At 49.2% G+C, this 25,978-nt stretch overlaps 1 protein-coding gene across 2 annotated transcripts in view; it reads right to left on the bottom strand.

The window, feature by feature from the left end:
- Positions 1-4,399: 4,399 nt before the first annotated feature.
- Positions 4,400-25,978, bottom strand: part of STYXL2 (serine/threonine/tyrosine interacting like 2) — a 30,449-nt gene continuing 8,870 nt past the window's right edge. Inside the window, exons 3-6 of one of the 2 annotated variants that reach the window (XM_045877545.1) lie at positions 18,676-18,770; positions 15,022-15,253; positions 13,090-13,307; positions 4,400-7,589 (exon numbers count right to left, since the gene is read on the bottom strand). In XM_045877545.1, the coding sequence (XP_045733501.1) occupies positions 4,876-7,589; positions 13,090-13,307; positions 15,022-15,253; positions 18,676-18,770 (3,259 nt within the window). In that variant the 3' untranslated portion in view covers positions 4,400-4,875. Of the gene's footprint in view, positions 7,590-13,089; positions 13,308-15,021; positions 15,254-15,900; positions 16,755-18,675; positions 18,771-25,978 lie in introns of those variants that run through there. The other variant, XM_054508076.2, reaches the window with a different exon arrangement.

Consider the following 25,978-nt stretch of genomic DNA (forward strand, 5'->3'; position numbering starts at 1 on the left):
CTCACTCATCAGGGGGAGAAGAAAGGAAGGAGATCACTCTGACACTAACCAGAAACAAATGGACTTCTCTGGGTCCTAAAAATGATCCATGCTGAATCATTAATTAACTAGCTGATCAATAATTCTACACTTTTAAGACAAGACTGATTTAAAAACTTCCAATCCAGTAGTGGATGTAAAAGATGCTTACTGAGCATTTATTATGGACCAGGCATTGCTCTAAGCACCTTACAGACGTCACTTACTCTGTGCAGTGTGTATTCTCTGAAATCAGATCGTCTCAGTTTGCATTTTGGCTTCAACTTGGAGTTGCCATATGGCCTCGGGTCATTCATGGTTTCACCCCACTAAGCCCCAGTGTCTCCGTCAGTTTCTTCGCAGGGGATGTCTTTCCTCGGGGTCCAAACCTGGCTGACTCCTTCTCATTGTTTAGGTTTCAACTCTTCAGAAAGATGTTCTCCTGATCACCCTATGGCCACCGCACTCCCTACCCACCATTGTTTCCACTGTGTTACTGGGCTGGTTTCTCTTCAGCCACAACACAAGGTTGTTAAGAGGACCTTTTGTCCTAGGTTTGGCTTCTAGGTGTGGAGCTACATCAGTGAACTGCAGGCACCCCCATGGGGCTTGCATTTTATTATTTTATGTTATTTTTTTAGTGAGCTCTATGCCCTACTGGGGCTCGAGCCCATGACCCCAGGATCAAGAGTCCCATGGTCCACTGACTCAGCCAGCCAGGCACCCTGGGGCTTGCATTTTAGTAGGTAGAGACAGATAGATAGGCGGGTGGATGATAAATAAACAAATAATATTCTAAATATTCAAAATTCTTTGTTTACCACCTATCTCCCTTAATAAAATTATTAGCTCCTTTTTTTTTTAAAAAAAGATTTTATTTATTTATTTCACAGAGAGAGAGCAAGAGCAGGAACACAAGCAGAGGGAGAGGGAGAAGCAGGCTCCCCGCTGAGCAGGGAGCCCGATGTGGGGCTCGATCCCAGGACCCTGGGATCATGACCTGAGCTGAAGGCAGACGCTTAATGACTAAGCCACCCAGGCACCCCTAAAATTATTAGCTCCTTGAGGGCAAGTTCTCATCTCTCTTGATTTCTCCTGAATCTCCAGTGCCTCTCACTGTGTTTAGCACACCATATGTTTCAAAAAAATGAAGTAAAAAAGTAAAGGGTAAGATTTTGAAGAGAAGTAGATAATCCATGCTAAAGCTCTTAGCGTCATGCCTGGAGCATGGTAAACACTTAATAAAGTGTTGGCTGTTTTTCCATTGGATTCCAAAGCTGTGTTCTTAACCACTTTACCACATTGTGTCTATAATAATTATAACAGTAATCACATTGTTATTATAGAATTACACGTAACAATGTACAACTTACTGAATTCTACCGTATGCCATCACCTGTCTAGGTATATTAAAATAGTATCTTATTTAATTATAACCCCACAATAATCCTAAAAGACATTCTTATCTTTATGTACCAAATTCCTGTAATAAAAAGCAGACTGGGGTAAGCATCAAAGACAAGTGCAAGCAAAACGCTGTGCGATTTCAGAGGAGGAAGAGACTCGTGTGGCCAGGGAGGCTGGAAGAGGGTTAGCAGCAGAGGAGAACCTTGGAGGCTGGTGGGGCCGCAGCAGGGAGGGAGTAGGGCCTGATGGGGTGCCCGAGGCAGAGAGGACAGCCTAAGACGGAGTATGAGAAGAGGGTGTGGAACAGCGTGCTGCTCACACGTGGTGGGAGGTGTGGCTCGTGAGGGGAGCAACTGATAGGGCTGGAAATGCAGCAGAAGGGGGCCCTCGAAGGCCAAGTGAAGGAATTTAAGCTTCATTACATAGGCGGTAGGGAGCACTGCAGTTTTTAAGCAGAGTAATAGAAAGAACCAGAATTAGGAACCTTGGGAAAATTAGTTTGGTTCTAGACTGGATAGCAAAGAGGTGAGGCCAAAACTGGTTAGGAAGGCAGCTGCAACAGCCAGGTGGTGGACGGGGGGGCCTGCTTTGCAGAGCCGTGAGGGGACTAGAACAAAGGGGGCAAATGTGATGGGCGGCCTTTCCTGGCCCAGCTACAGGCAAGAGGGACTGGGAGGGGACAAACGTGGCTGTGTGGTCTGAAGCGTCCGTGAACGACGCTCTTCTGATGGATCTGGCACACTATTCAGCCTAGACCCCTCCTTTGTCGTTGGTTACTAATTCTCCCTAGCCACACCAGGTGTAAAGGTTTCAGAGAGTCCAGAGAAATGCATATCCCTTTTCTGGTAACATTCCTAACACCAAAGGCAGAGTCTTCCTAACCCAGCATCAACAGTATGTCACAGGATAACTGGCGCACTGGCCCCAAATTTTGCCTTTGCTGTTGCAATCTTCTGTTGGCCCCTTCAACCCCACGCCCCAGCCTTCCCACCCTCCTCTGTGCCCACGAGGCTGATCAGGGGCACCGCATGCACTGACTCTCTGGCCTCTGGGTTTTGGTTTGTGGGGAGACGGGCAGGAGACTGGAGCCCGAAGTCCTCTGGCTCCTTCCCCGTGGGTTCCGGCCAGGCTGTCTCCCTGGACCAAAGGCATCAGCTCTTGTGAGACAGCCTCCCCACAGAGCCAGCCCTCTCTGCCTCTAGGGTTCTGGTAACAGCTCCGTGCGCTTGCCTCTTCGGCCCAGGGATGTGACCCTTGGCCCTGGGGTGCACACTATCCCACTACACTCACCCACAGCTTTGTAAATGACTCCTTTATGGACCTCCCCTTTGAATTACCCTAATCTGGGTGTGCCCTCGCTTTCATTCTGGTATGCTTCCCATATTCCTTGTTTCTTCACAGCCTCCAGGTTTTCATTTACCCTCCAGGGCCTCACCTTTGAGGCAAATTCTGTTCTCCTCTCTTTCTCACCCCCCACCTCAGAGTTCTGTGCAGGATTTCCACTCTTGTGGGGCCCCCTTCTGCACACTATTCTCTCCTTATTGGGGGGGTTTTCTCCTAGCGAGCTCTACACAACTCAGAACTAGACGAAGGACGCAGAGTCAGATCTGTCTTCTCTTTTTCTTTCTTGTAAAACAAAATTACTGGCTCTATTAGTTGGTTTTGTGTAGCTAAAACCCTGTTCCAATCATTAATTAATTCTTAAGAGTGGATCGACCTTAGAGTCAGTGCAGTGTTCCGTCATTTAGAACAACATCACTGGGGAGGCTCTAACAGACATGGCCTTGCCATTTAAACGTATCCATTTCTGTGCTGGTAATTCTCTGCCCCTTCAGATCCGCTTTCTGCTCTTCTCCAGCACTCCAGGATTGTGAAGAAACCAGAGAGGGGCAGGGTCAAGCTCTGGAGAGAGGCCTTTTCTTGCTGTGTCTCCAAGGACAGCTCCTTCAGGATCCTGTATTCAGAGAGGTGTCTGTCTGAGAATTTGGGATTCTGAATTCAGCTTATTCCTGGAGTTCAGACTTTATTTTGGGAAAGCACATCAATAGAAATTTTATGTGATTTTTGATGAGCTTGAAGGGATTTTAGAGTGTTAGGATCACAACTATGACTTCTGAATTAGACCAAATAGGATGATAGGTTGCACTCCAGCCTTCCAGACTCTGAATGACATTCAAAGGTATGTGTTGTGTCTGTAAAGGTCGCAGCAGATGGCACGCCCCAGTTGGAAACCGATGAGAGTTTAACACAGGAACTGTGCACAGAGGCATGGGCAGGGTTAAGGGGACAAGAAGGAAGAGTAAAGCACCCAGGTACTAGCAATGTGAGAAACTGATAGCACCCGAGGGCTGAAGGGACAATGTGAAGGAGCTGTTTGCAGAGCCTGGCAAGAGCCACAACCGTGGGCCAAGGGCCACTCACAACCTGGCAGAGGAGTATGGGGGACGAATACCCTGACCTCTCTCTCCTTAGAAGGAGATTGTGATCTCATGCTAGTCACTTACTCGCCAAACCTAACTGGAATCCAGCAAGAAGGGGAGCCCCGTACTGGAGTCTCTCCCATGGTACCATCATCCTCCAAGGAATGAAAAGCAAGGGTGACGGCAAGCTTTCATAAAACCACATCTCCATCTCCTCGTATTGGGCTTCTTTTCTTCTCCCCCACTCCCCACCCCATAGTTTGCTTTTGTTTCTCTGCTGTTCGGGGACTCCTCTCTGCCTAGGTCTCACCACTCTCAGCACAATAAAACCTGATCTCCCTCTAATTCCCTGTTACTCTCATGGGTCTTTCTCCTGTCTTCCCGCTACACTGTGTCATAGACGAAATACTTGATTACTGTTTTAATGCGATGATAGTGGTATTGTCTGGAGACATAGCATTTATGGAACAAGGTGAGGCTGGCTCATGATCACCCATCTGTGTCTTTTAAGGTGGGTTCAAAGAGCTAAAAGTGACCAGAATGAAGGAGAAATGTTAGACAACATGCCATTTTAATGGAGATCCCAAACATTTAAAAGAAACACCCAGAACTCAGCTTTGCCAGGAGAGGTGAGACTTGGCACAGGATAAACTTCCTGGGTCTCATAAAACCTCCACCAACAGAACCATGTCCTGCATTCCATCTTCCTGGACGTGAGCTGGAATCTCTGACAAGCTTTGGTGGCATGGCGAGCTCACCTCTCCCGTCAGTGCCGAACGCTATCGGGTACAGAAGTGAAGGGTCAAAGCCTAAGAGGACATCGGGCAACAGAAAATGGCGTCAGTTGGCTTAGCATTCAGACCTCACCCTGACGGCTCTCCTGGAGGCTTTGCCCCTCACGATGATCCTCTCCACATCTTGATGGGCGGTGGCCTTGATGGGCGGTGGCCAGGTGTGCCCAGAGCCCTGTGCTAAGCTGTGTGGCTTCTTCCCATGTTCTCCGTCTCTCCCAGGTCCACCTTGCCCCAGTTCAATCCTCCCTCCTTCTCTGCAGCTTCGTCCTGGTCTCTTCCTGCCGGCGTCTCCAGGCCGAAATGATGGCTTCATCGTCCATCTCTTCCTCCTCCTCCCTGTCAGTGCTTCTCCGATACTGGGACCGCCGCCCTGAAGCAAACCTCCCTTCTTCCCGGTTTTCCATCCTCTCTCTTTCTCCCTCCTCCTCGGACCTCATGAAGCTCTGAGTGAATTTCCTCTTGGCTCCAAATTCAGAAAAGTCCGAGTTGGAGGACTCTTCCACATCTTCCCAGTCCCTGGGCCTGGCCCAGTCGGGCCGCTGCGCTTCCGGAGACTCTTCCCCGTCCGAGGGCTCGGGGGTCCGGCGGAAGAAGTAGGGCTCTGGGCTCTCCTCCCGGGAGCTTGAGGTCTCACTGAACGTTGACCTGGAGAATCTGTGGACCGCTTTGCCCTCCCTGGTGGAGGAAGAAGAGACCCGCGAAGTGCTCCTTATAGAGTTGCCATTGGCCTCCTGGTAGGAGGACGTGTCCTGTTCCTCCGACTGCGATTTGGAGAAGCTGTAGCTCGAGGACTTGGACTCGGTCTCCCGGAGCAGGGAAGATCTGGTGTACTTGCCCCTGGCGCTTGCAGACCAGTCACTCGGGGGAGGAGGTCTGTCCTCTGTCCCGAGGCCGCTGAGCCACTTGGTAATGCTGCCCTGCCGCTCTCTGCCGGCCCTCCGGGAGCTGGCGCAGCGATCGGACGCAGCCGGGGAGGAGCACGTGTCCGTTTCGGGCTTCTGGGAATTACCGCGGGAGGAATACCGGAAGCTCCCGATGGCACTGTCAGTGTCCTCATCCCTGTCACCCACGCCATCCCCTTCCTCTTCCTTGACCTTCTTCTTCTTGAAAAGGGAGCTTCGCTTGTTGTCGGAGGCCAGCTTCTCCATCCTGTACTCGGACATCTTCTCCCTCAGGTCCATCTGCATCGCCCTCTCCTTCCGGCCGAGCTCCTTCAGGTCTACGCTGTCAGCGAAGAGGCTGTAGAGCGGCTTGCTGGTCCCCCCGCCCGGCGCGGGGCTGCCGCGTCCACTGAGCAAGGGGGCCCGGGCCGCCCCCGGGCCGCGGGCCGCCGGCGCCGCCTCGGTGCTCGCAGCGGTCGGCGAGCGGGACAGCAGGAGCATTTCGTTTCGCTTCTGGGCGAGGGTTTCGCTGACCACGTTGGCGATCCAGTTCTGAATGCTGGCGACGGAGACGGTGTCCCCAGGCCCCACGGGCAGGTCAGGCGGCGCCGCGCCGGCGGTCGGGGCCCAGCACCCCCCTGCGTGGCTTCCAGCCTGAGACGGGCGGGAGCCGTGGCTCTGGGCGCTGAGGACTGAGGCCGCGTCCTCGGCGCTGACCGAGGGAGCTGCCGCCCAGACGGCGGACCGGGGGATGCTCGGGCTGGCGGCCGGGCCGTCTGCCTCCCAGGTGCCCACGGACTGGCTCTCCTCCAGCGTCTGCCGGCTCCTCTCCAGCAGCTCCAGCCTCCGCTGCCTCTTCTTGGCCGTGGCCGAGGCCGAGTCCGCCCCCTTGCTGAGCGCCGCCACCTCCTGCTTGCTGTCGCCGCCCACCTTCTTCTGGTGCCCCAGCTTCCAGGCCCGGTAGGCCGTCAGGTCCACGTCGGAGCCCTTCGGCTCCCTCTCTGCCTCCTCGGCGGCTCGCTCACTGCTGCCGTCCTCTGCCCCCAAGTCTTTCTTGTGAAACCCAAACTGGACTCGCTTGATCTTCCACCTCTCCAGGGCAGTGAGCTTGTCCTGGGTCCTGCTGCAGAAGTTACAGGAAGAGCAGGCCTCCGAAGACACGCTCTCCTGGTCCTCCGCTCGCACGCTGCTCCCCACCTCCGGGCTCGTGGCCGCCCCCTCCGTCGTGCTCCGAGAGCGGTAGCGACGGGAGGCGTCCTCCTCAATCTCCAGCAGCCTCTGGGTCCACATGTCCCACGTGCCGTCCGTGGACACTGAGTCGGAGCGGCCCGTCGCCCTGCCGCCCTGGCCGCTCGTCTCCAGCGGCGGCTGCGGGCCCCGGGGGTCGCGGCTGCTGACGCTCTCCGAGGGGCGGCTCTCACTCAGCGTGGGCCGCCGCCTTCTCCTCCCGAACCAGCCAGCCTCGCCGGCCTCCCCCTCGGCCTCCGCCCCCTCCCACCTCCGAAGCCCCCCCACCTGCAGCCTCTCATTCCGGCTCTGCCACTCCTGGATCCTCCGGTCCACGGCCCGGTCCTCGGGCTCCTCCCTACCCTGGCCAGAGGCGGGCCGCTCGCCATTTCCCCCCGGGGGGCCCTTGCCTGGGGGGAGGCCCTGCCCCCTCCTCCACTCCTCATACAGCTTCTCCTCCTCATCTTCGTCGATGAGGGTGAAGGGCTTGGACGCCCGGCTGGCCTTCCCCCAGGAGGAGCCGCTCAGGAGGCTGGCGGTGTCGCTCTCCTCCTGCACCGTGAGGCCGTGCACTCTGGCCCCGTCGTTGCTCTCCACGTCCTCGCCCTCCTCAGCCTCATCTGTCCCCCCTTCCTGGCTGTAGTCTTCCTCTCTCTCCTCCATCAGCTTCTCGTTGAGCTCCCGGAGCTGCTTCAGGAAGCCGTCGTTGGGATAGATGGCCCGCTTCCTGCGCACAGTCATCAAGGCCTCCAGCACGGCCATGTCGTGGAAGATCATCAGGTAGGCCACCACCAGCACGGCCGACCGGCTGAGGCCCATTTCACTGCTGACCAGGACCTTCCCTGAAAGAAAGCACAGGACAAGAATGTCAACAGTGGCTGCCTTATAAAGGTTCTTGTTAAAGTGCTGTTAAAAGGTACTGTTTAGATGTGCTGCATTTACTGTATTTACTTGCCTCTGGAGTTCATCTGTGCTCAAGTCCTGTGAGGGACGAGCATCACTGCCCCCAGAGAGGGCCGCCAGGTGCCCTGCCCTGCTGCAAGCATCCCCCGCATTTGCCTGAATGCGGGCGGGGGGCGGGCGGGAAAGGGAGCCAACACGTGTCCCCACTTTTGAAACCCTGGAGTGCATTTCTACTTTCTTCCTGCCAAACTGAACATCGGAGGGAGGAGAAATAAAAGAATGGGGGAAAGGGGGAGAGAGAAGAAAAGAAGTGAGGCTAAGATGAACGAATCACAGGACTGTTGGTGTGGGAAAGCACCACAGGCATAGTTAAAACTTGAGAATTCCCTTTACAACATCCTCGATGTGGATCACCCACCATCCAGTAGAGAGACTGGATGCTTCCTGAGATGGGGAGCTCAGTATCGCGCGCGCACACACACACACACACCCTTCACTCCATATTTAGATCAATCTACTCTTTTGAAACTTCCTTCGCATGTTAGAGCAAAGTATAACTCTCTGTAATGAGCATCCGAGCTCCTCCTCTGACATTCTGACGTTCTGGGGTCAATAACGAACATCTGTATGAATCAGGCCTTTTATACAAAAATATGTAAGAATATCACTAACATATTCTTCATTATTTTTTTCCCCTTTTCCTGGCTATTCTGGGTCTCTCAATCATTATTTGGACATCTTTTCACGTCCCATTCCTATACTAGCCAAACTTGCAAGTCAAACTTTATTCGTTTTTTGTTTTTTTTTTCCTTAGGACTCTGTGTCAGGATGGAGCAAGTATATTTCAGGTTTGGACTGATCCACAGAGGCCTCTCACCACTCTCATTCTGGGCATGGAGGCTTCCCTCATGCCATTTAAGCTGCAATGTGGATGGATATGTCCTAAAATGAACTCAGGTTATCTTTTATATCAACTGAAACCTGTAAAGGTTTTTCAAAAAACTGCTATTCAGTCATGCATCAGTTTTTTTTTGGTAGCATTTTTAAAACATAAGGATAACGTTACAAATTCCTATTAATGTTTTTGGTAAATATAACCTGTTTTTTTTTTTTTTTAAAGAGTTTATTTGACAGAGACACAGCGAGAGAGAGAACACAAGCAGGGGGAGTGGGAGAGGGAGAAGGAGGCTTCCCACCGAGCAGGGAGCCCGACGTGGGGCTTGATCCCAGGATCCTGGGACCATGACCTGAGCTGAAGGCAGACGCTTAACGACTGAGCCACCCAGGCACCCAATATAACCTGTTCTTATAGCCTAATAGAAACTTTTACCAAGTCTTGACTCCAGCATTCAATAAATCAGTTATCCCCTTGCCTCATCTTCTGCTTTGAATCCTTCATAAGCCTGACAAACATGCCTCCTATGCCTTCATTTGATGGCTGTTTACAACGCAGCCCGGAACCACAAGTCCTCCTTCCAGGCTGCCATCAATCTATTTGCCAACAGTCTTTGGGGATGTTTGTTAAATCTTTTAAGAGTCCTAGGTAACAATATGGGATGGGCAGGGGGTGACTTTTATCAGTACGTCTTGCATCAGTGAAGACCATGTCTGTCACCCAGAAGGTCGGAGACCAAGGCAAGACTAGAAGGGACCTGAGGCCCAATAATGCTGAAAGGCATTGCTGCCAACAGCCAGCAGTCACTAGAGGGAGGTAAGCGGGCAGAATAAAGCTGCTGCAGGTGCATCTACAGATTCCCTGTCTCACCTCTTCCCACCTCCAGCCCCGGGCTCAGCTGTCCCTCACCAAGGACCCCCCCTTTAACTGGCTGACCAGGCCACCACTTCCTGCTGTCAACACCAAAGTCTCCCTTCCTTCCTTCGGAGGTGGAGTCACCGGGCCGGCTCACGTCAGGACACGTCAGGCACAGCCAGCCAAGCTGCCTCACGAGGACATGGCAGCAAATGCTCCTTAGACTCAGTCTGGCAGAGACAAGGTTGGGGGTGCCATGCTTTTCTCGGCTGTGTTCCCTGCACCCTGGGATTCCTCTGTGGAGCCTCAGGGGCAGCCTGAGGACAAGGGGGAGGCAGGTGGTCAGGCCCTGGGTGACAGGACTGTCCTCTTTCAGGCACAAGGCCACACTGACACTCTGCAAATCGTGCTCTGCACGACTCTGGGGGGCACCTTGCACATCCATGTCAGAGTAGATTTGTAGATTTGTTTGGTTATGACGAAAAATTTCCAGCGGTAAAATGGCTTGAGGAAAGCGGTCTTTTTCTAATTTGCCGTCACCATTTTGATTAGCCGCGAGGCTGACTGTGGGAGGGAGGGTCCCTCTAGATGTGGTCCCTTTGTTCTAAGAGTTTGAAGGGTATGGCTAGCAGAGAGAGCACTGCGCTTGAGTAAGAACGGTCCCTTTCCATTCTCAGCATGCCTCTACACGGCTCGCTTTTGGGTTGTATTCTCCCAATTCATAATTCTCATTTTCCGCAGAGCGTTCCCTCTTTCCATTTTCGAGAAAAACAAGAAGTACTTGCCTAGAAGCTACCTTCCCCGCCTTGCCACCACGGATAGAATTCAGGGTTGACAAAGGACCAGAGTCTGCCAAGCAAATTTTCTCTCTAGGAGATTTGGAAATGGGACTGAGGCAGGGATTTAGCCAGTCTGTGTTCAGGCCTGTGGAGGGCCATGCTATCCGAGGTAGAAAGAAAAAGAGAAGATGGAAACCAATAGTCCAGAGATTGCACAGTCCTTGTTTAGACGATCCTGGAGCCACATTCCCGTCTTTGGACGTTTTCTTGTATTGTTATAATTAATGCCTTGACATGGTTTCTACTTACTAGCAACCAAGAGAACCTTGATTATTACACAGTGGCAAAGTCAGGAAACCTTTCATGGGTCTCAATTTCCCCAACTGTAAAATGTAAATAACATCCTCCATTGTGGTTATTGTGATTATCACATAACCCACCCTGCCTAGGTGTTAGTTTTGTCATTCTCCTCCTTAAGAACTGACTCCACAGCATCCTGGGGTAGAGGAAATCACAGAAACTAAGGCTTTAGGGATGGTGACAACTGTCAGGACTGCAGTAGGAATCAACCCAGAGGCAACCCCAGGAAGGAGACGGTCCTTTCCCTGCCTGGCAGGGGTGTAGAGGGAAGGAAGGCAGGCTGAATGCCACCGACCGCCAGCAGCCGGAGGAGAGAAGCAGGTGCACGGGGCGCAGGCCCCTGCTGGTGATGGGGCTCCACCGGGTCCCTGTTGCCCCTCTGCCCCCCCACCCCCGCCTGCACCAGGCAGCCCTGCGCACTGCTTCCGGCCACAGGGCAGCCCACCCAGACCCTGCAGGAGTGCGGCCTCCATTCTTGAAGCCCCGAAGAGACCCTTCCCAGCCCCGGGGGCGCAGCTCGGGTTCGCACAGCCTGTCGCCCCCGCCGCCTCCCTCCCTGCGCAGAGCAGCTTCTCCCGCCACGTGGCCCTTGCTGTTGCCGCACTTCTGGGGACAGTCACTGTCCTGCGGGCCAGGTCCGCCCGCCCGGGGCCGTGTCTACACCGGCTCCACCTCGCCGAGCTGCGCTGCAGAAGCAGCCTGAGAAATCCCCTCCCCGCGGGCGTTTGCAGACACGCTCAAGTCACGTTGGGTCAGAAGGAATATATTTTTTAAAGCGGGTTTTTTTTCCCCCATAAAAATGTGTCAAACCATATGTATTGTTTTGTATTCAGTTTTGTTCACTTAATCCGTTATAAACATCCCCTCATGGCAGCAAATATAAGGCTCCATTTTCATTTTTAAGGATAGCTGAGTTTTCTAGTCTATGCCCATATCAAAACTGACTTAACCAATTCACACTTCATGTTTCTAATCATTCATAGTTTACATAATCCCATGAGTAACGGCCTTGTAAGCACATCTTTGCGTGCGTATCTCATCTCCCTAGGGTGAGTCACTAGTAGAACTGCCCCCTCAAATGTCAAGTACTTTTTTTAAAAAAAGATTTTATTTATTTATTTGACAGAGAGAGACACAGCGAGAGAGGGAACACAAGCAGGGGGAGCGGGAGAGGGAGAAGCAGGCTTCCCGCGGAGCAGGGAGCCCGATGAGGGGCTCGATGCCAGGACCCTGGGATCATGACCTGAGCCGAAGGCAGACGCTTAACGACTGAGCCACCCAGGCGCCCCTGTCAAGTACTTCTTAAGGTTCTGACTAAGGGCTGTTGTTTGTTTTAAGCATTGAAAAGAGGAGAAAACTATTTCATATATATACATACATATGTAATATATATATACATAAAATTTATAAATTTATGAATTTCATTTTAATAAAAATCTCTATAAAAACATTCTATGTATAGATATATATACATATATTTATAAATATACATATATACATACACATGTATATTTACCAGGTGCTGGGCTAAGTAAGCTTTTATATGCATTTTAAAATGTTAGTCCTCACAGCGAAGTTAGGAGGATCACATCTCTTTAACTTTGTTGTATTTACAAGGAAACTGAGGTTCTCCTGGAGAAAGAAACAGCCTGAGGTCCCATGGAATAGAGAGAGCAAAGCAAAGCCCATACTCAAGCCTGAGGTTTCTGACTGGGATCCTGAATTCCCAGTGCCCCCGGGGCATGCATGGGCTACCGCCCGTCCCCACTGAGGTGTCCCATCAACTCTGTGGCTGAGTCTCAGGTCATCCTGGGTCAACTTGGACGACAGCCACAGCCTCAGCACCGCTCTCCTAGCTCCCACTCCCACCCTCCCACCAGAGCAGAGAGAGAGTTTTCTAAAATGTAGATCAGATCAAGGCACTGTTCAACTCCCTCACTTTGGCCTAAAACTTCCTGCATGAAGCAGCCCCTGCCACTCTAACCCTTACCCACCGTGCTGACCCACACTAGGACCTGCATCAGGACCCCTGATCCTGAACCCACCAAGGTTATTCTACTTTAGAAGCTTTGCGCTCTCACTTTCCCTGGCCAGGAATGCTCTTCCTCCGATTTTTCCATGGCTGGTTCCTTCTTGTCACTCAGCTTAAATGTCCTCTTCTTAGAGAGGACTTCTCAACCGCCCTCCCCAAGGAGCTAGCCAGTCACTCCAACACATCATCCTAGTTAGTCTCTGCCTCACTCTTGTCACAATCTGACGTTTTTCTTTGTAACTTTCTCTGCCCTCACTCTGGTGTGACATTTGAAGGTCAGGGGCATTTTCTGTGTCTTTCACCACAAGCACCTAGAACAGTGCCTGGGATGTGTTAGGCCCTCAATAATTATTGATAAGATGAATGATCATCCTTTCCTTTCCCCTCCTCTTAGAATGAGACAACAACCTTCTCAAGACAGATAATCCGGAGGTTTTCATGACATCCCTCACGTTGCTTCTCCCCCTGTGGAATTCTAGCAGCCTGGGGCAGGCGGGACCCCCCACCCCCCGCCTCACCTCTATAGGTCAGCAGGGCTTCATCAAGGAACTCAGCAGCCTTCCGGAAATGCTGGGAGATGTCCACCTCGGGAAAGTCATCCACCTCCATACCCAGGTACTGAATCTCCAGGCCAGTGTAGAATTCGGGCCCAGTGTAGACACCGGTGCCATGAGCAGCATTCAGGATGTGAGTAATTCCCAGCCTCTTCAGCCTCCCCTTGTTCACAGCTACACTCCTGCGGGGAGAGAAGCAGAGACAATTTTTGCCAGAGTCCGAGCTAGAAAGGTGCATTACCCCTGAGACCTGGAGGCTGCTTCGGCTGGGTCAGGGAGGCCGGAGCTAGGTGAGTGCCTCCTTCTCTGCTCTCTGGTGTCCGGGGCTCACTGCAAATGTGGTTCTAAAATGGGACCAGAGAGAGTAGGGACAGGGAGCTGGGCAGGGAAGGGTAGAATGAAGAGGAGAACAAGACTGATTTGTCAGGAAATCTTTGGTCTAGAGATCTCTGGCTTAAAATACCTTGCCGGGCACCTGGGTGGCTCAGTTGGTTAAGCGACTGCCTTCGGCTCAGGTCATGATCCCGGAGTCCCGGGATCGAGTCCCACATCGGGTTCCCTGCTCGGCAGGGAGTCTGCTTCTCCCTCTAACGCTACGCCCTCTTGCGCTCTCTCTCACTCTCTCTCTCTCTCTCTCAAATAAATAAATAAATAAAATCTTAAAAAAAAAATGTTCTAAAAAAAAATGCCTTGCCTTGGGAATGGACCTTCGTTAGGACACAAAAGTAGCAGACAAAAATAATAATAAAATTAGGCGTGCTTCACACTGATATGGCCTGCCATATTTTCCAAAGTCCTTTTACACGCATTCTTTAACTTTATCCCTAATCATAATCTCAAGAGGTAGACAGGGCAACTATTTTTATTCCCATTCGGAGATTATAAAAATGAACCTGAGAGGTTTTATGACTTCCCAAGACTAAAAGAAAAAAAAGACTGAACAAGGACAGGTGTTTTTGGTTTCTAGTTCAGAGCTCTTTTTGCTGCAGCAAAGTAAGAGGAGTTTCATTCGAAGAGGTCCTGCAGACCTTAGGTTACCAAAGAAGGAGCAGAAGCCGGGGTCCCTGCACGTGTCTGGGGTCCCTGGTGAGCACGATGGGAATGTTTCCGGGTCTACAGAGCTTAGCTAGAGATCACTTAGGACTTGGTTCCCAGATCCGAGAACCAGGTTCTGGGCAACTCATTACTCCTAGTGGAGTAGGAGCCCCACCGTCCAAAGTGATCTTCCCGACTGCCTGCTGCCATGGGGGCCCCAAACTCCCTGCTTTGGTTCTGCATATATGAGTAATTACACAGGGATAATATCTCATTAAGTCGCCCATGGAGCAGCAAAAATTAATTTCACAACCTAGCCTATTGGTGCCAATTATACATGGACAAGATCCTGAAGGAACAGGACCTGAGTGAATGGTTTCACGTTTTGTTTTGAAAACCACTCACAGACTTTTTAAAAATAACATTTTTTTCTGATTATGAAAACAATAAATGTTTACTCTAGGAAATCTGTACAATTCAAAAGAAATCTAAAGAAGAAAGTAAAAAATCACCTGTAGAACCATCTACTAGAGAATATCGTCACCGTTTTATCACATTGTGTCTAATTGTTGTCTATGCAGAAGTGCATACACACACATCAGTACATTGTTCAATTAGCATTATATTATATATATATATAATTTGTAACCTATTTATCCTCTTACTATATTGTACAAGTTTTCATTGGTTGGTAATACATATAAAAGTCAGTATCATCACTGGCTCCAAATGTCCCATCAGATAACCTCAATTTGCTGGATGGAGCTCTTGGGGACTTTGCTCAAAGCGGGGGAAGTTTCATCTCTCTCAGGCGCTGAGAGGGTAGGACAGAGGGTCATGACCTGCCGCAGTCAGACTCACTTCTCTGCTATGAAGACATTGGGCCAGACCTCATCCACCTCATTCCAGGGGGTCTCCTGGCGGTCTTGGACCAAGGCCCGCTGTAAATCCAGGACGCAGGGGGTATTGTATAGGCTGGTGTCATCCATCTTCTCCCTAACACGGTTGTACAGGTCCTCCACCAGCAGCTGCTTGGCTGACTCCAGCATGCCTGGACGTTCTGCCTCCGCTCTGATTCCCCGTGGCTTGAATTCTAGAGAAGACAGGCAGCACTCCCATTAGAGAATTAGAATACTATGGCCCTCCCTGTTCCTCAAGAGAATTTAAGGCATTTGCGGTCAGATGCTGCTAGGACTCTGGGCATGGGCTGAAATACCAGGAAGGACTTAATGAAGGTCCAGGTGGGCCCTGCGTTGGCCTGGATCCTTGTGGTCAGGACCAGCAGCCGTATAGGTAGATAGGTGAAGGGACACGGGTTTCCCTTACTCCCTCCTGTATTTTTCTAAAGCTGGCTGATAATTACTTAGACCAAAGTCCTTAAGTACCTGGCGTATGTCTGATTCACACCTACAGCTCCCATAGTGCTCCACATAAACTAGAAGCATTTACCAAATAAATCAATGGCATTCTTTCAAAACATAATTAGTTTGACTCCTTTCATGTGGAATGCAGATAACTTGGGAAAAGTAAAACTTTCAGAATTTTGCCAGATCACTTTCTCATACACATTTAATTTACTTGTTTATTTCATTTATTGTCTGCTTCTCCCCACTGGAATATAAGCACCTGTGAGTCTCAGTCCCACACTTTCTGGCAGGCGGCAAAGATTTGCTGTGGACTCCCCTGCTAGTCCCCAAACAGCATTCTGGACCTTTCTATCAACAGTTCAGAAAAGCTCACATTCCAAATGAATTCAAGGGATGCCTGGGTGGTTCAGTCAGTTAAGCATCTGCCTTCCACTCAGGTCATGATCCTAGGGTCCTGGGATCAAGTCCAGCACTGGGCTCCTTGCTCAGCCGGGAGCCTTCTTCTCCCTCTGCCTGTCACTCCCCCTGCTTGTGCTCTCTCTCTGAAAAATAAATAAAATCTTAAAAAAAAAAAAACAACGAACCAAATGAATTAAAAATGTATTCACCCATATCTCCAGTGAAACTTTATTTCCTCCTAATATTTCTGTTCCCAATGATCAAATTTGGGGGGAAAGTAAGGTATTTCTTTCTCTGAGAAGGTATACAAGAATAGTGGAGGGCAAAACCCTACTACTTAGGAGTCAAAAACACTGAACAGAGAGAAGGGAAAAAGTAAGCAAGGAGTATGGCCTGCGCTGGCCATAACCTCGGGCGGGCACCACCTCTTCCCCTGATGGGTGGAGAGCACAGCCACATTTGGCAAATAGACTCGGCCCAGCCCTTCATGGGACAAACAGGTGTCTGTGAGCCTGGCTTACTGCTCAAGCTCTGCGGGTCCTGGGAGTTCTGGGTTCTACCCAGGACTGAGCACTCCGTTTCCCGTTTCCCTGCAGCTCTTCTCTCTCTTTCCCCTTTTCTGAACCACTTGACTGGGCCCCCATATCCCTGTATCAGATCTCCGCTCTAAATGTTCTCTGATGTTCGTTTCAAAAGAAGAAAGAAGAAAAGCCCTGCAGTCCCAGAGCTCTATTTTGTTTAAAAATAGATGAAGCGGTCCTCTTCTCTCTACCACTCAGTCTTCTCCCCTGGCTCTCCTGGGATCCTACCTAGCAAATGCAAAAGCCCCTCTCCCTCCCTCCTTCTCCTAACTGAGACATCTCTCCTTTACTACATGTAAAAGATAAAACACTCTGATGCCTCATTAAAATATACAGCACTGTCTTCCTCAGCTATTTATATGGCTGGTTGTTGTCTTGATTTTCCCCTTTCCAGTTTAAAAACAAATGTTCCAGCCCCTCATTTCTACTGGCAGCTCCTGTAGGAGGTCTCTGGAGGTCTTGAGGTCTCTGGCCCACCCCTCAGCCTATTTCAACTCTACCTCCCTCCCCGCATCAATTCTTCCCATTTATTTCTACTACCTAAGGTTTCTTCGGAAGAAAGCCAAGCCTACACATTTCTCCTCTAAGCTCTTTCAGATGTGTGGCATATACAGACTTTCATGAAAATGAAGAGTTCTTCAACACACGTTTTTATCCCTCTGATCACTAGTGAGGAGGGCAATGTTTTGAAATATCACCTGATCCATCTTCCTTTCTCTGTCATATATTTTTTCTTCCCCCACCACCTGTCAGCCACTAAGACTAAGGAAACTTAGGCTTAATGCCCCAGACAAGGGGAGAGTAGATAAAAACCTAGAATTAAAAAAAAAAAAAAAAAAGGCATTGCTTAGCTTTAGATTTCAATCTACATGTGCAATGTCCTGTAGACATATCCATAGCATTCTATAGGCTTGAAAGTGAAGTTTTCAAAGAGAGGAAATGGTTTTCTCACAGCTCCTAAAGCTGGATGTTCACTTACCAAGAACCCAAGCATGGAGAGAGGTCCAGAGAGTAAAACACAGAGCAGGGATGTTGCAGGCTGGAAGGCGAGGGAAGTTCCCAAACACACAGGAGGAAAAAAGAATTTCCAGAGCTAGGGTGGTGCTGGGATCAATTTAGAGAGATCTAGACTGGGTGAAGCCACTTAGGCCTGGCTTGGAGTGAGGGAAGAGAGACCCCAGGTAGGGAAGGAAAAGAAAATAGAAAAAAACTTGAGAGCTCCTTGAGAAGATGGGGCCTCTGAGGATGCCCATATCACAAGCACCAGCAAATGGAATTTCTGGCTCCTCGTAAGGTGGACAGGAGATCTAGGTGTCCTCAGGGACCTGTGGGAACCCAAACGGCCTGGGGAGTGGGAACCCAAACGGCCTGGGGACTGAGAAAGACCTGGGATTACATGGAGAAGGAGCAGCAGCATGTGTGGTTCTCACAGCTGAGGGCCAGGGAAGGGATCACGGCCACCAGCAGGGAATGCCAAATGAAGCCCAAGGCCCAGCAGGGCCCTGTGTCAGTAACTGCTGCTATATCCAACCCCACCCCACAGGGGTGACAGAGACACCCAGGGCAAAAGGAGGAGAAAAGAAATTTGCCCAAAATTGATTTAAAAAAAAATCCATCCAATCACAATGAATATCCTTGAATGAAATACATAGTATGCTTTCTGCTCCAACATTTACAGTGTGCATATTAACCTATCTCCCCACTCTACCTTTCCCCACCTCCTCCTCATACGTAATTCAGATTGAAAACCATCTTCAAACACTAGTGGAAATGCAGATCTAAATCTAGATATCCCTTTGAACAGAACTCTCTGGGTGCTTCTGGTCATTTCTTGGGATTTCAGGTCTGTGTTTCTAGTATAAGCCACCCGAGGATCGCTGAGATTAACTGAAAAACTGAATGGGAGGCCATAGGAGCAGATTGGAACTGCCTCTCCGGTTGCTGACTCAAGAGAATTATTCATACTGGTACATAATAATTTCAACCTCTGTCTCATGAAGGTTGATGATGAGTTGTGTTGGCAGAATTGCCTTCTTTGGATCTGCTCCTCTTAAATGTGATGGGCAGCACCTGAGAAGCACGCTGACCTCTTCCAGTGGGCCCTTTCCAAGGGTCCCCAGATGAGTTATGGACTCTCCCTGCTCCCACCCACCTTCCAATGGCATTACCTTCATTGATGATCTGTTTAGCTGCAACAGCTGAAGAGAGGTGTATGGGCTCCATGAAAATGCTTTCTGTTTCTGCATCTGATACCACCGAGTACCTAAGAGAAGAGAATATCTGTGTGAGAGGACTCTGGGCAGCATCTAAATGGGAGGCATTCTTTTTAGACAAGAAACCTGGACCTGATTTTAGGCACAGTGGACCACGAGAGATAAAGGGAATGTTTTCCTCGGTTTAGGGAACCTGAGAATGCCCATCACTGTGACTCATTTGCCACCTGTTTTCAGACCAGAGTTGACACTTATGGGAACTGATGTTTAATGACATGGTAGTCTAGGCTGTGGAGGGAAAAGCATATGTCTGTGGTTGGGGAGAACTCACCCTGATGTGATTTCACTTTCTCTATTGGGTTCCCACCCTTGGATGTACTGCTGATCATTTTTTCCCTCTTGCCCCTGTTGTTGCCCCTCTGTTATCAGTACTATAGGACGTCCCTAAATATGCTGTTCCTGAGGTTCTGATGGACTGGTGGGCTGGGTAGGCTGCCACCATTCTGTCCATGCCCCGTATCTTTGCCCTGTTGGAAAGAGAATGGGCTCAGAATGGGCTCAGAATGATGGGCTGCCCTCCATGCCCTGTATCTTTGCCCTGTTGGAAAGAGAATGGGTTCAGAATGATGGGCTGGCACAGGGACATGGAGGTGCTCAAATGCACAGTCCTGATTCTGAACACAAGAAATCAAGGTTCAGCCTGAGCCCAGGATGCAATCAAGTAACTTAGGTAAATTTCAAGGCAATTTTCCAGAAATAATTCAGCAGAGACGTCCAAAGGGATACGAGGGACATGGTGAATCGGGGCAGAAACAAGGGGTAGGACCACAGTATCACGGTTGGTGCCCCCCCTCCACCCCACTTGTGGGTTCATCTCTTTTCCCTGTGTTGGGGTGAGTTTGGGTCGTTTTTTTGCTTAGTCTTTCCTTTAGGTCCAAAGAAGTTAAAGAAAAAGTGAGAGGACTTAATGGATACCATGTTTTTTTCCCATCACAAAAGTTCCCATATGCTACCCCTTTATAGTCAACCCCTCCCTGAACCTCATCCCCTGCCAATCACTGATCTGTTTTCTGTCCCTACAGTGTGGCTTTTTCTAGAATGTCATATAAATTAAATCATATCACAGTCTTTTGGATATGGCTTATTTCACTTAGCAAAACGCATCTACAGGTCATCTATTGTACTGCATTAATCAATAATTTGTTGTTGAATAATATTCCATTTTTTAGGCACTTCAGGCCGTTGTTGCCATTTGCTGTCACACTGCTTTGAGTCACAACTGGGTATTCCAGGGAAAAAATGGATACTCACATTTCTGGTTTGGTTGTACTTTGAATTCTGTCTTCCTCAATCTGCCTGCTACTATTTACTTTTCAGAGTCTTCAAACAGTTGCTGTATCCTTCTGTTCAGGTTTTATAAAGGCAATCCATGAGAGAGTGATAGGTGTGTCTGCCATCTTACCCAGGACCAGAACCTCTGTTTTACTGTCTTTTTGCTTTTAAATGTCTGACGTCCATGTGTTTCCTGATCCTTGTAACTGACTTATTTTATCCTTATGAAAACCCATAGGATCCTTTGGTTTGCTGTATTTAGAAACTTCCCACTGATGTTCATTGGTTTATTTTCACCCATTGCATTTGGAATGGATACCATTTTTGAGCGCCTTCTATGAATTTAATCCTGACAAAATTCCACCAGTAGGTATTATTATTCCTGCTTTAAGATGAGGAAACTGGCCCAGATAAGCTAACGAAATTCCCCAAGGCAGTAAATAAGAGGAAGGACTAGGATGCAAACATAGGGCAATCCTGCTCAAAGTCCAATCTTCTCTCCACCACAATACACCATTTAGATTAGACTGAGGAGGCTAGTCGACTGGTGGATCCCCAAGCCCAGCATAGACTTTGACACAGAAAAGTACTTCAAAAATGCTTGTTGAAAGCATGGATGGATGAAGAGATGGGTGGATGGACTGGGTTGAGTTGTGCTGAGTCCAGCTGAACTGAATGGAGCTAACCTGAGCGGAGGTAAGTTTAGTTGAATTGATTAGCAGACAATTTTCTCATAGTAGAAATCTACACGAGAGTCCTCCCTTGGGAGAATGGTGTGCTCAGGGCTAGCAAGGCTATGGAGAAAGAAATATCTTCGCCAAAAGAAAGGAATAGCCTATGACTGTACCCAGGATGTGGTTAGACTTGCCAATGCAGGACAGCACAATGCAGAATTATTGTTGGTAGCTCCTGAGGGATTTCCAAGAAGTGTTGTGTTAGATTCCCATTCTAGACCAAGTACTCTTCTAGTACTCTAAGTACTCAAGAAATGCATTTTTAAGTAAGTATGACAGTGGGGGTGGGGGTGGATTAAGGGTGAAGTGTGTGGGATATTCATCCTTGCATGTAGGAACTGGAGAGGTCTCATTTTTTGGTGAAGGTAGTAAAGAGTGGAACACCTGGTGGGGGTGGGCATGAGCTCTGTAAAGGCACACATTAGGTCATTTTATTTACCCCTGTATCGCCAGCCCATGGAGGGTGATCAGGCAGACTGAGATCAGATGGAATGGATGGTAGGTGGACAGATGGGTAGATGGATGAACAGAGATGGATGGATAAATGGATGGAATTTGCCAGGTACTGGGCAAGGTGTCCACATACCATCTTGGGGAGCAAACCCAATGGTCTCCAGGGCCCTGCCGTCTCTGGCCTCTTTCTCCTTTCCAGCCTCAGCTTGCACTGGCTCCCCTCCGGCTCACTCCTTTCTAGGACGCTAAACTTCTTTTGGCTTCCCATCCTCACCAAGCTTCCTTCTGCCCTGGGACTTTGCAGAAGCCCATTTCCACTGCCTAGATGCTCAGTTTTTTCCACTGCATCTATCTTTCAGATCTCAGTTCAATCATCACTTCTCCCTGATCTCCGCCTCTCATTACACCATATGCCTTTCCTTTATGGTGCTTCTAGCAGATGCAATTTTCCTTTTATTTAGGAAATCATTTGATAAATACCCATCTCCTGTACTAAACCATACCCTCTATGAGCAAGGGACCATGGCTGGTGCTTTGAAGACTTGAGTTCCCCAGGTGCCTGGGTGGCTCAGTTGTTAAGCATCTGCCTTCGGCTCAGGTCATGACCCCAGGGTCCTGGGATCGAGCCCCGCATCGGGCTCCCTGCTCTGTGGAAAGCCTGCTTCTCCCTCTCCCTCTCCCACTCCCCCTGCTGTGTTCCCTCTCTCACTGTGTCTCTCTCTGTCAAATAAATAAATAAAATCTTAAAAAAAAAAAAAAAAAAAAAAAAAGACTTGTGTTCCCAGCACTGAGCACAATGTACCGAGTAAATGCTTAATAGGGATTTTCTGATTCACTGACTGACTGAACTGGTCCTCAGTATAGTACCATATTTAAGGTGATATAGCAGTTCCAACAATTAGCAACAGGTATTTATCAAGTATTTGCTACTTGCTCATCATTTTACTGGGATACCAGTAGCAAGCCCAGAAACAAAACCAGGGTCCTAACTATGTTCTGTTCATGCTCACTCTCAGCCCTTGTGAGGCCAAGTTGGATACAATCTCGGAGGCCGGTGTTGGACCCTTAGCAATTTTTCTTAGGGTAGATTAAAGGTGGCCCCGGGTCTGTGATACTCCTCACGCTCGCCTTGAAGCTGGCTGGTCTCTGTGACTGCTTTCACCAATAGAATATGGTACAAGGGACGCTGGGGCAGTCTGAGCCTCAGTCTAGCTCTTGTGGCTCTCTCTTTGGGAGCCCTGAGCTGTCCTGTAAGAAGTCCTAACTACCTCGGGGCGCCTGGGTGGCTCAGTCGTTAAGCGTCTGCCTTTGACTCAGGTCATGATCCCGGGGTCCTGGGATCAAGCCCCGCATCAGGCTCCCTGCTCAGCGGGAAGCCTGCTTCTCCCTCTCCCACTCCCCCTGCTTGTGTTCCCTCTCTCGCTGTGTCTCTCTCTGTCAAATAAATAAAAAATCTTAAAAAAAAAAAAAAGAAGTCCTACTACCTCAAGACCACGAAGCCAAAAAAGCCATCGATCAACTGTTCCTGCCGAGCTCCCAGCCCATAGCCGGCCGCGTAGATGCGTCTCTTAGACGTGGTTCCTCCCCCTGGCAAGCCACCCCAGCTGACACCACACAGACAAGCTGCCCAGTGGACTCCTGTCCAGACTCCTAACCCACAATGAGGGGAGCAAACTAAAATCACTGCCTTAGGTCCTTAGGTTTCTGGGTAAATTTGTTATGCAGCAACAGGTAACAGGCACTAAGGGCTAAGAAGTGAGATTTGAGCAAATGCTAAGGCACTCTTCTCCCTAATAGTGCTACAGAACCTAATAAATATCAGCGAATGACCCACATTTGCTGCAGTCAGGAAGTAACAACAAAGTAACACCAGTGTGAGAGCAAACCCTGCCACCACCAGACCCTGTGGGCACGGGGGCCCAGGTTTCAGGGCAGTCTCCATTTTAAACTAGCAACATTTCACAAAACTAGAGTCAGAACCTCACATTTTATGTAAATGTGAGCGACATCCTCATAAATAAACAATATTTATTAAGGGAGTTTTGTTCTTTTATTTATAAACAATATTATTTATACTATTATTTTTTATTTATACTATTATTAGTAAAACAATCATTTTGTTTATTAAGGGTCAGTATTATGTAAAATGAGGTTGGGCGGGGAGCAGGGGAGATCGAAGCAAAACCCTGAGCAGGGAATTAGCGGAGAACCCCTGCGGTCCATGGGGCTGAGAGGGGCTTTCTTCAGGCACAGCCCCTCATGTCTCCCACAGGTCGGTTTTCTGTTTCTCCGCAGGCCTTCGCGGCTCTGCACTTGGAGGAGGCTTTCTCACATCTGTAGTCAGTATTCCAAACAATGGGCACGAACTGAAAAGGGACAGAGGAGGAGCCCTCACCTGGCAGGTGTGTGGAAAGGCTTGGGAGGAACTCACCTGCCCGTGTCACCTGGATCCCTGCCTGGAAGGATCAGCGAGCCCATGATCAGGCCATTTTCCCTCAACACATTGACTTCAGATGGTGTGGATTTGGTTTCACATGACAAATACAGGGAACTGAGAATCTGTCCTAAATATACCTGAACTCTGAGGCTGTGAGCTTGATCGGGGAGAATTTGAAATTGAAATCTGAAAATAGAAATGACAGAGAAACATCCTCCCTTCTTGTGCGTGGTCAAGATTGAACTTCAGCTAATGAGTCAGTGAATAGGAGACTCCTGAAGACTCTACCCAGGACACTTTTCAGAAGCTGGTGCTTTTATGATTGAGAAAAGAGGGGTGTGAAAAACAGTTTCTCGCCCCAGCCCCATGATATATCTCTTCTTGGCTGCTGACGCAAGCATGTGAACAACAGTAAACTGAGCTCAGCATTACAGTGTTGAGTCTAGGATGTACATTATGAATCAACTACTAAGGGAAAAGGAGATGTAAACCTAACAGTCCGAAATTGTTTTGCCACAGATGCGGTTTACTAAGTCAAGTGTAGGGGTGGGACCCAAAAAGGACCCAGTGGAGAACAAAGTTTAGGCATCCAGAAGTGTTTCCTGTGTTTTCCATGGAGAAGCAGGCCTGCAGGGAAAGAAAGGAGGAAGCAAAGCGAGACCTGAACCACTGGCCCTGTTTATATTTGCAAGGTCAGTGAGACAGTGGCCCGGGAGGTTTTGATTTATGACCACGTCTGTGCCTCCGCCCACAGACCTGAGACAGAGTGAAATGACACTCACACCCTGACTGGAAAGCAGCAAGGGCTGGTTGTTCAAACAGACAGGCAGGGAAGGAGAGAATCTAGGATCCATATACACCTCATCACAGGATCACAAAGCAGCAGCTAAAAAGCCTTGAGGGTGATTTGAAAGAGAAACAATAAAGCAGAGTTTGAGGGACTTCCTAACGAACAGCAGGAGACTGGTGCCATTTTCTTTAAACCTGTGTTTTTCAAAATTGCAGACTGTGACCCATTAGTGTATCATAAAATCAATTCAATGGGCCCTGCCCAGCATCTGGAAAAAGAAGGAGGGAAGGAAGGAAGGAAGGAAGGAAGGAAGGAAGGAAGGAAGGAAGGAAGGAAGGAAGGAAGGAAGGAAGGAAGGAAGGAAGGAAGGGGAAGGGAAGGGACGGGAGGGGAGGGGGAGGGAGGGAGGGAGAAAGAGAAAGAAAAAAAGAGAGTAGACTAGTACCATCCATTTTAAGATGAGTATAATTTTGTTAAACCTATATTTCTTTTTATTTAGACAGACCTGAATGTATGTTCTGAGTTGAGCTGTAAATGGCATGTCCTACCCTGGATTACAGTCACCAAAGTTTGAAACCCACCGCTTTAAACCAATTGCCAGGTTGTCAAGGCACAGACCGGGTCCGTCAACCCAGACCCCTTGCCAGCTGATCACTTCATTTCAAGGAGTCCCTTGGAAATGAAGTGGAGGCAGTGGCCCAGGAAGGGGTGTCTGTCTTGATTTGGCTTCTGCAAAAAAGGGAACAGATTTCTGAGTTTCTTCTAAGCGTTCATTCACCTCAGAGAAAGTGACCACACAGGCAAAGTTCAGGTTCCAAAGAAGGAGAGAAGTCAGTAAACTAAAGAAAATTGATTTATAGCAAGCTGCTTCTGGCAGGCTTTGTGAAAGCTGGAAAAATCTTCACGGAAAAAAGAAATATAAAAGGGCAAGGGTAGCTAGGAGTAGCCATTTCCCAAGGACACTCAGACCTGACACTGCATGACCCAGTCCTGCCTGCTGCTACCAGCCACGGAGACCTCACTGTAGGAAACGTTAGGCACAACACAGTTAAGGAGCTTCCCTGAAGGTGGAGGGGAAAATGCTATCACGAGACCTGGCCTGAGCAGATAATCAAGGAGCTCTAGAAACTGCGAAGGCTTAACAATTTCAGATCCAGAAAGCCAAAGCAAGAAATGAATTTTAACTCGGAAAGAGATAAAGGAAAACAGAGAAACAGTCTCCAGATCAGAACAAGAGAAGGATAAAGAAGTCTGATCCTTCATTTGCAAAGGAAAAGAAAATTGGTCATAGCTAAGGAGGAAGAGGAGCGGCAGAGGTGGGCTCCAGATCACCTGCAGGAGAGGGCTTGGGGGGCTGTAGTCTCCTGGTAAGGGAGGGGAGGGCCTGCCTTGAGCTTGGTTCAGGGCACAAGCGCACTGATTTCTTAGACTGTTGCTCATTTGGTTAAGTGGGGAGCTCTGACGGAGATGATAGATACAGGCAAAGCCCCACCAAGTTGCCCCGTTGGACAG

Source organism: Mirounga angustirostris, unplaced genomic scaffold (assembly GCF_029215605.1).
Source record: "Mirounga angustirostris isolate CCGP_5_RB_7025 unplaced genomic scaffold, mMirAng1.0.hap1 SCAF_6, whole genome shotgun sequence".
Lineage (NCBI taxonomy): Eukaryota > Metazoa > Chordata > Mammalia > Carnivora > Phocidae > Mirounga > Mirounga angustirostris.